Source organism: Trachymyrmex septentrionalis, unplaced genomic scaffold, assembly GCF_001594115.1.
Source record: "Trachymyrmex septentrionalis isolate Tsep2-gDNA-1 unplaced genomic scaffold, Tsep1.0 scaffold13, whole genome shotgun sequence".
Lineage (NCBI taxonomy): Eukaryota > Metazoa > Arthropoda > Insecta > Hymenoptera > Formicidae > Trachymyrmex > Trachymyrmex septentrionalis.
In genome coordinates this window covers 322,302-331,440 of record NW_017304438.1, presented here as the reverse complement: position 1 = coordinate 331,440, position 9,139 = coordinate 322,302, and the positions used below count along the sequence as shown (strand labels likewise).

Here is a 9,139-nt window from a genome sequence, read left to right as displayed (position 1 = left end):
CTCGACTTCCTCGATTCAAATGAATGCCAAACACAAACAAATAGACCGATCTGGCTGTAACTTGGTGTGTGTTCCTCCAAGAGATGCTACTAACTAAATCTAACCTTGATACGCGCCAGTAGTGCCATCAGCAGTGACTTTGCACGGACTTTTCGAACGACCCTCGTACAGGATGTCTCGCAATTTTCGGCTAAGCGTTTTTATGTAGATAGAGCGGACTAAACTGAGTCAAAAAATCCTGTACCATTTTGCAATTTTCGCAATGGTTAACGAGGGATTAATTTATGAAAGTAGCTAAATTCGCCCACCAAATGCAAACGTGGAACTAAATAAGACTGCCCAGAGGGATGCATGTTCTTTTCCTTCTTCTTTTTTCTTTTCCTCTTCCTCTTCTTCTTCTTCCTCTTCTTGAGATTATTTTGTTTGGACTTCCGATCCAATATAAAGGGTCATGCGATAAATTTGGATTAAAAGATCCTGTGACAGTTTCTTCGGGGGATAAAGGCGATTAACTAAATCTTATTCCTTCAGTGCGAAGCAGAGTCAATGTAAGCTCCTCACATAAACGAGGATCAAGACTTCAATTTTAGTTGGTATTACAAAGCGATTCTATTTACACAAGAACGGACTAAATTGAGTCGAAAAGTCCTCTACCATTTTGCAATTTTCTCAATATAGTTAACAAGATATTAATTACTAAAAATCGCCGAATATTGGCCTTCTATAATTTTTTCCTCAAATACTACTAACTTTACAGAAAAACTGCAAGAGACAAAAATTGTTTTTTTTTTTTCGTAGAATTCTAAGAATTTTTTAAAAATATTTAATCAACTTTTTAGTACTGTATTTTCTTATTGGCAACTATTTTTATTAACATGAGAAAATATGGTATTAAAAAATTCTCAAAACTTTATGAGAAGAAAATTAACAATTTTTGTTTCTCGCTGTAAAGTTGATAGTATTTGAGTAAAAAATGATTGAAAACCAATATTTAGCGATTTTTGGTATTATACTAAACTTAGTTTTGACGTTTTTTTTTATTTAAAAAACTCATTTATTTCGATGTCAAAAGCAAAAAATACATCAATCAAAGTATCTGCCCTTGCTAGCTATACATTTTTCCTATCTTTGTGGCAATAAGTGGATCCCGTGACGATAGAACGATTAGTCTTTTGAAGCAATCTATTCATCGATCCATTTTCGCCTATCCTCGTAATTTCTGAAGTGTGTATCCACCAAGTCGTGCTGCATCGATCGGAATAAGTAATAGTCTGAAGGAGCTAAGTCTGGTGAATACGCTAGGTGCGAGAGAACTTCCCACTCGAGCTGCATCAGTGTTTCCTTGACGGCTTTTGCAACGTGTGGTCGAGCATTGTCATGCAAAAACATAACTTTGTGTCGATTGCTGGCTACTACTAGCCTTTTTTCCAACAATGCTTCATTCAGACGTTCAATTGTAATTGATATCGATTCCCCGTGATACTTTCACTCGATTTGAGTAGCTCATAGTAAATGACGCCTTGTATATCCCACCAGAGCATTGCTTTGTGGCTATGGATATATTTCGCTTTGGTATAGATATTGATGGTTGGCCAGGATTCACCCATGACTTTTTGTTTGGGATTATTAAAATAGATCCACTTTTCATCGCCAGTCACAATGCGTCACAAAAAACTTTTTTTTTCTATCTGGCGAGCAAAGAAATAGAGAGATGTTTAAGCGATTCGCAATGGCATTTTCAGTTAATTCGTGTGGTACCCATTTTCCTTCCTTTTGAATCTTTTCCATTGCATGTAGACGTTTGGAAACAGCCATCGGAGTAACATTTAATGCTGCAAACAATTCTTGGAGCGTTTGAGCTGAGTTTTCGTCCAATAATGCTTGCAATTCGCTGTCTTCAAACTTTTTCGGTTGACCTGAGCGTTGTTTATCATTCACATCATAATCATCACTCTTAAATCGTTGAAACCATTTTTGGCATGTTCTTTCTGATGGAACACAATTGCCATAAGCTTTGACAAGTAATTTATGAACTGCAACTGCAGTTTTTTTCAAATCGAAGTAATGAAGCAGCATATATCGAAAAAACAACTTATCACGTTCCATGTTTAATAACCAAAAAAATGGTACTGTTCATTTAAATGAATCTTTTCGCACTGAATTTTATTGACAAATGTCTAACTAAATGTGAAACTAAGTTTAGTACCTAATAATTAATATCTTATTAACTATTGCGAAAATTACAAAATAGAGGTAGAAGACTTTTTGACTCAATTTAATCTGCTCTATCTACACAAGAGCGCTTGGCAAAAAGTTTCGGAACACCTTACATACAGTGAATGCAAAAAGTATTTGTACAGAGAAAATATTTTTTAAAGAATCTTTATTTTTAAAAACTAAATATTATCCAGCGAGAAATGAGTCATCGAATTGATGTCGAATTGATATCGATACAATGATTTCAACACTAATTTGATGTCAATTCAACATTTAATTGACGATCATTTCTTGCTGGATAATTAATAATTTATTTATAAAGAATAAAATAGATTGTATGTTTCTTAAAATTATATATACTAAAAAGATGTGTATTAATTACAGAATATCGTTTGAAAAATAAGCGAAAATTAAAAAATATACTATTTGGATGCTCAAAAAGTATTCGTACAATTGAAATTTAGCTTCTAAAATAAAAAATATGTGCAAAGCTCATGATGTTAGAACAGAATGTATTTATTGTAAAATTGCTAATTAATGTTTATTTTTATAGATAGATAGTTTGTTTAAAGTATAAATATTAACACATTTATACAAATGACTCGGATATATCCTTAACTATTGCAAAGATTGCAAACTGACAGAGGATTATTTGACTCAATTTAGTCCGCTCTACTTGCCCACAAACGGTGTCAAAAAGTTTAGGAGATCTTGTATATCGCATAATATTATGCATCCTTCAATCCTTTTTTTTGTCTCTTCTCTTTCTCGCAAGTCTTTTTATATATATATATTTATATATATATGTATATCTTTCCTGGTTTGAACATAGCGATGTCTGACTCTACGGGTGATCATGTAGATGCGTTGGATGAGGAGCCGGACGTGGAATCCAGTTATAAGCCTCCACCGGAAAAATCCATCGAGCAGATCTTGGAAACAGATAAGGAAGATGAGAGTTTGCGCAAGTATAAAGAGACGCTTCTGGGAGAAGCAAAATCTGGCGGCATTGTAGTAGGTGGGCATTTAGTTTTATAAATATATGTATAATCATGACCTATAATATATGATCAGTTGTGTTCGAAATTGTTTATAAGTTATCTCGCTACTTGTTCTGCCCTTTTTATCCCCGCGTTAATATTTATAAGTCGGTTCTACAGTATCTTTTTTCTATTATTTTAAATCATAACTGGAAAATATCTGCACATTTTGGCTGATTTTTTGTTTGTTTTCCGTTTCTTACTTCACTTACCCGCGCACAATCTAAATGCGCCGATCAGCATTTAAGGTGCTTTTACATAATTCGTAAATAGCAAAACGTAGTTCGCAAACGTGGACGCAGAATGAAGATTTGCGTTTGTTTTTTCATTGCATGCAGTTGGTTTTCATCTGTGTCTTGTAGTGATCGTCGTTCTGCATCAGCATTTGTGAACTATGTTTTGCGATTTGCGAATTATGTAGAGGTATCCTTAGAGTACACGCGGGATACTATTATAAAAAGTAGCAATCAAGCTGAAAATCAATTTAAATGTGCAAATATTTCTTCGCTCTATTTTAAATAATAATTTAGATTATATAAAAAATATATGTTCTATATAAAAACAGGCTTGTCCAAACCTCGACTCATAAGCCGAAACGCCTTCCACCTCTCCGCCGTCTCAATAGAGCGAGATGAAACGTAAATAACAAAGAATAGAGCTAGCGTTCCGCCTGAATTCAAGTCGCAAACGTCGTTGTAATATGCAATGTTGTAACATGTTGCAGCAATATTGCTACAAACTTCTGTACTGTACAGAACATTCATGTTGTATATAATAAGAAACGAAAATGCTTGAAGAAGATTGGATAGCATCATTATGGATGTCACAAGCACAGAATGAGGCAAAATAAAAAACTATTATGATTGCAAATTAAGAGACGGACTCGCTCGGCTCCTTTACTCTACAACGCTTGGACAGAATTTAGGCATCTATCCTTTGTTATTTACGCTCTGTTTCGCTCTACCAAGACAGCGGAGAGGTAGAAGCATTTTGGTTCACAAATCTAGTTTTGAACAGGCCTGTTCTAAAAGATATTTAAAGAATTATGATATGCATATTTATAATTTTAATAACGAATTAAAAATTGTCATATTTGTACCGGACTTTTTCGCACGAAAATGTCGTATGACGTCATTAGCAGTCATCAGGGTATCAATCATGAAACTTTATCCCTAGGATGGAAAGTGAAAAGTGAAAATTTTTACCATTGAAATTAATGGAGAAAATTTCACTTTTCACTTTTCATTCTAGGGATAAAGTTTCATGATTGAGATATTCAGTAGTTAACCAATCCCCTCATCTTATTCATTGTATCATATTTGCTTATTTATGTGTTTAACTTCAAAACTGTTGTTATCCGCTATTATTCCATAATATAGAGAATTTGAAAAATTACATTTGGATTTTGATCCAAATGCTAATGTTCATTTAAGAAAGGGAGCTTTTCTAAAAATTAGGAAGCATTAACTGTAGATGAGTTTTAAAAAAGAACTGAAATTGAAGTCAAAAGATCAAGAAAGTTATTACGTTCGTAATATTTTGGAATTAAAACTTGGATTTCCGAAAGTGGAAGGATTTCAATTGCCAATGAGACCTGCAATATTCAAGAATAGGAAAGTGCAAATAGATAAAATTAATTAATGTCATAAACGGATTTAAACTGATAAAATTGATGTGCGAAGTAAATTGACTGTAGTCCAATCATGTGCGAAATTTGTTCAACGACTGGAAACTTGGAAAATCATTGTTAACATTGTTAGTTTGTAAAGTCCGACGGTCACAAAAACAATATTCCTGTACGGTATACTGGAGGTGCGAAAATTTTTATCCTCCAAAAAAATTGGTGATGAAACAGAAGAAAAGTTACTTAAAAGCAGCATTAGAAAGACATTTGTTCTTAATAAAAAATAAACCAAAACTGTATATCGGACTTCCAGCTAATGGATTTATAAATCTGTTAAGTAAAGAAACAAACATTAGCGTTCGTAACATTTGTTCAACTTTATCGAAAATAAAATTAAGTGACACATTTTCTCGTTTAGGTGATAGTTTGTTTTAGATTTGATTCAACTACTGTCAATGTTATATTTCGCCAAACTTTAGCAGTATTAGTCGTTCATCTAAAAAAATTATTAATCTGACCTACTGCTATATCAATACGAAGGAATTTGTCAAGAAAATTTCGTGGCAAATGTGCAATCACGATAATAAATTGATTTAAAATTGAAATTCAAAAACCAATCAATTTGATATATAAAATTATTACTTGGTTGGAATACAAAGAATATTTAATATCTGCAGCACCTGATTATATTTTTTATGTTCCAACTAAGTAATAATTTCATATATCGGATTAGTTGATTTTTGAATTTCAATTTCAGAACTTATAAATTTTATATCGAAAAATTTTGGTGAAAGAATAAGCGATGCTGCAATAGTGGAAATAAGTTAATATTTACAGGAATTTCTGAATGTGCTGTTATAATCGAGGATTCAAGTACATCGATCATATGTTGCAAAAGAAAAAAAATGTGTTAATACCACCAAGTGTATCGAGCGATAAAAAACTTTCAAAAGATGGAATATTGAAAAGAATCGCAAGTCTTCACACATATTAATAAAAAGGATTATCAGAAAAATAAGAGAATTCAGTGTACTCAAACTTCATTCGGGTATTCATCATCGCATGTTGAACATTATCGATGATGTGATAACAGTTACCGCAACATTGATAAATCTTCAAGAACCTATTATTAAATAGTAATTAACTAAATCAATCAAAATTCTAAATAAATAGTAAATAGTAAAGAACAATAATTATATTAACAGTGTCATTTATTATAACTACTTTTCTTTACAAGACCTATAAAAATGTGTGTGTGCGTGCGTGCGCAACACATGTTATTTGTATAATGTTTTTATATAACTAACACTTGGATCCCTTTACAACATATAATAGGCGTGACGTGACAACATTCTAAATAATTATATAATTCTCGTAGATCCTAATGATCCTAGAAAGGTAATAGTGAAGAAATTGGCATTATGCGTCGCTGATCGACCGGATATGGAATTAGACTTGACTGGTGATTTATCACAGCTAAAAAAACATACATTTGTCATCAAGGAGGGCGTGAGCTATAGAATCAGGATCGATTTTATTGTGCAACGCGAGATCGTGCATGGATTAAAATATGTTCAAAAGACTTATCGCCTTGGTGTACCTGGTATGATATTTTTTCCTCTTTTGTATTTGAATATAATGATGTTATTCTTAATAATTATAATAAATTCGATTGCTTGTGTGTTAATGCTTCTAATGCAAATTAGGAGTTACGGGTAAATGAAATATGCAATAATTAGAGTATGTAGCGTATGATAGAATTGTACATTTTTTATCTTTTGTTACAGTTGACAAAATGACACATATGGTAGGCTCGTATCCTCCTAAAACAGAGCTTCAGTCTTACACTACTCCAGCTGAAGATGCGCCAGCCGGTGTTGTAGCGCGAGGCTCATACAGCGTTAGTTCTCTCTTCACAGATGACGACAAGCATGAACATCTCAAATGGGAGTGGGCGTTTGAAATTAAGAAGGATTGGAAAGAATAAATCGTCTTCTATTTCGAAAGGACGATAATTTACAATTCCTTATTACTTTACGAGTAATAATTAAGGACGTAAAATGCCAAAATGCAATTGGATGGATGAATTTTAATATTCTTTAGTTGTGGTTGACGTTGCCATAAGAATTATTTACTTATACTTTAAGTAATAAAAGAGGAAGAGAATATAATCGGTATTTATTAAGGTTTTTGTAATTGATTAGATATTTGATTATAGAAACAGATTCGAGAATTATGAAGAATACACACACACATACACATCATATTTCACCTTAGTACAAGCAGACATCAGTAGTAGTGATTTAAGCGATACATGATGTGACAAATCAATATATTTCCGGACAAATGAGTATTAGATGCGTAGCGAATAAAAAAACAGTAAACGTATAGTCAACAGTTGATTTATATATTATATATATACATAAATAAGGTGTCTAACAATTATAAAACTTTCGTATAGCGACAGAATGGACTAAACCGAGTAAAACAGTCCCTGTGTGTGTATATATGTGTGTGTACACACACACACACACACACACACACACACACACACACACACACACACACACACACATAAGGGCTAACTGAAAAGTTTTGAGTCTCAATGAAGATGGCATTACTCATCAAAACTATTCTGGTACTACGATCGTACATATTTTGAAAGATACCTGTGAAAATTATACCCATTTTGGACGCTCAATTGATGTTTGACAGTCGTTTGTGCCAGTCGATGTCAGTATTTTTGTAAAAATGTAAAAAACCGAATATCGTGTCATGATTAAATTCTTGCATTTGAAAGGCAATACGCCTGCGCAAATTAAAGTAGAGTTGGACCCTGTTTACGAGGACTCTGCCCAGTCCAGGATCATTTGCCACCATGAAAAGATGGGCAGCTTAATTTAAATGGTCATACCAGCTCGGCTAATTAGCGTTCGGGATAGCCAACAACTGCGATTACCACCGATACAATCGAAAAAATTCACCAAATCGTACTGAACGATTGTCGAATCGAAGTTAGAAAGATAGCAGAGGTTGTAGGTATATCGAAAGAACGTGTTTGTCATATATTGGCTGAAGAAGTTAGGTGCCGCGCTTGTTCACTGTGGACCAAAATCCATTTGAATAAACATTTCCAAGGCCTTGGAGCGGTTTAAGCGAAACGAGTCCGATTTTTTTGCATCGATTAATAATTGTTGATAAAACTTAAATCGGTTACTTTGTTCTTGAGACGAAGGAAAAATTGAAACAGTGGATTGCGAAAGATGCATCTGCTCCGAAGAAGACGAAGACGGTTTCATCGGGAAGGTGATGGCGACTATTTTTTGGGATAGTCATGGAATTGTGTTCATCGACTATTTTGGAAAAGGTAAAACAATAACGAGGGTATACTACGCATCATTAATTGACAAGCTGAAGGCAGGAATTGCGAAAAAACAGCATTTAGAGAAGAAGAAAATGCTGTTCCATCAAGATGATACACCTCACATTTCGACGGTCATTATGGCAAAAATTCACGAATTATAGTCGAATTGATTGACCAGTCACCATGTTCACCAGATCTGGCCCCAGCGACTTTTTCCTGTTTCCTAAGCTCAAAGTTTGACTCGGAGGACAGAGATTTTTATCGAATGAGCAGGTCATTGCATCCTTAGAAGACTATTTTGCAGAGCAAGACACTAACTATTATTTGAATGAGTTAAAGGGATGGAAGCATTTTACTGGGAAAAGTGTATTAACTTAAAAGGAGACTATGTTAAAAAATAAAACTGAATTTGATCGAAAAAATATTTGTTTCTATGTTAGGCTCAAAACTTTTCAGACGACTCTCCTATATACATATATGTATAAAGTAAAAAGTGCTCTAAAATTTATATATTTGTACAACATGGTTTTCGGAGAGCAATCAAATTCTGCTCAATATTTTGTATGTTTATCATACATTTAACACTATACAATGTATAAAATTATATGCTAAATACCTACTATTAAAAAAATTGGTAAAAGATGGTTGCAAGGAAAAGCCAGGGTAACGCTCCTATTTTTTACTTCTATAAAATATCTGCAAAAAAATTAAATCTCTGAAAAGTATATTTTACATTGACTACATGCATCATATATCGGCATAAGCCGATATTTATAGTCTTTTCTTATTTTAAGACTGTCTTAAGTGATATCTGCCTTGATGGAAATAAATCGCTAAAATCGACTATAAAAATCATTGAAATGAGAAATGAAAATTATTGAAGTATTATTGAAA

At 33.2% G+C, this 9,139-nt stretch overlaps 1 protein-coding gene across 2 annotated transcripts in view; it reads left to right on the top strand.

Annotated features, from left to right (window-relative positions):
• Positions 1-8,573, top strand: part of LOC108756923 (rho GDP-dissociation inhibitor 2) — a 12,901-nt gene extending 4,328 nt beyond the window's left edge. Inside the window, exons 2-5 of one of the 2 annotated variants that reach the window (XM_018501104.1) lie at positions 3,050-3,235; positions 6,260-6,484; positions 6,588-6,596; positions 6,669-8,573. In XM_018501104.1, coding sequence (XP_018356606.1) covers positions 3,052-3,235; positions 6,260-6,484; positions 6,588-6,596; positions 6,669-6,868 — 618 coding nt within the window. In that variant the 5' untranslated portion in view covers positions 3,050-3,051 and the 3' untranslated portion in view covers positions 6,869-8,573. The remainder of the gene's footprint in view (positions 1-3,049; positions 3,236-6,259; positions 6,485-6,587; positions 6,597-6,668) is intronic. The other variant, XM_018501106.1, reaches the window with a different exon arrangement.
• Positions 8,574-9,139: the final 566 nt, after the last annotated feature.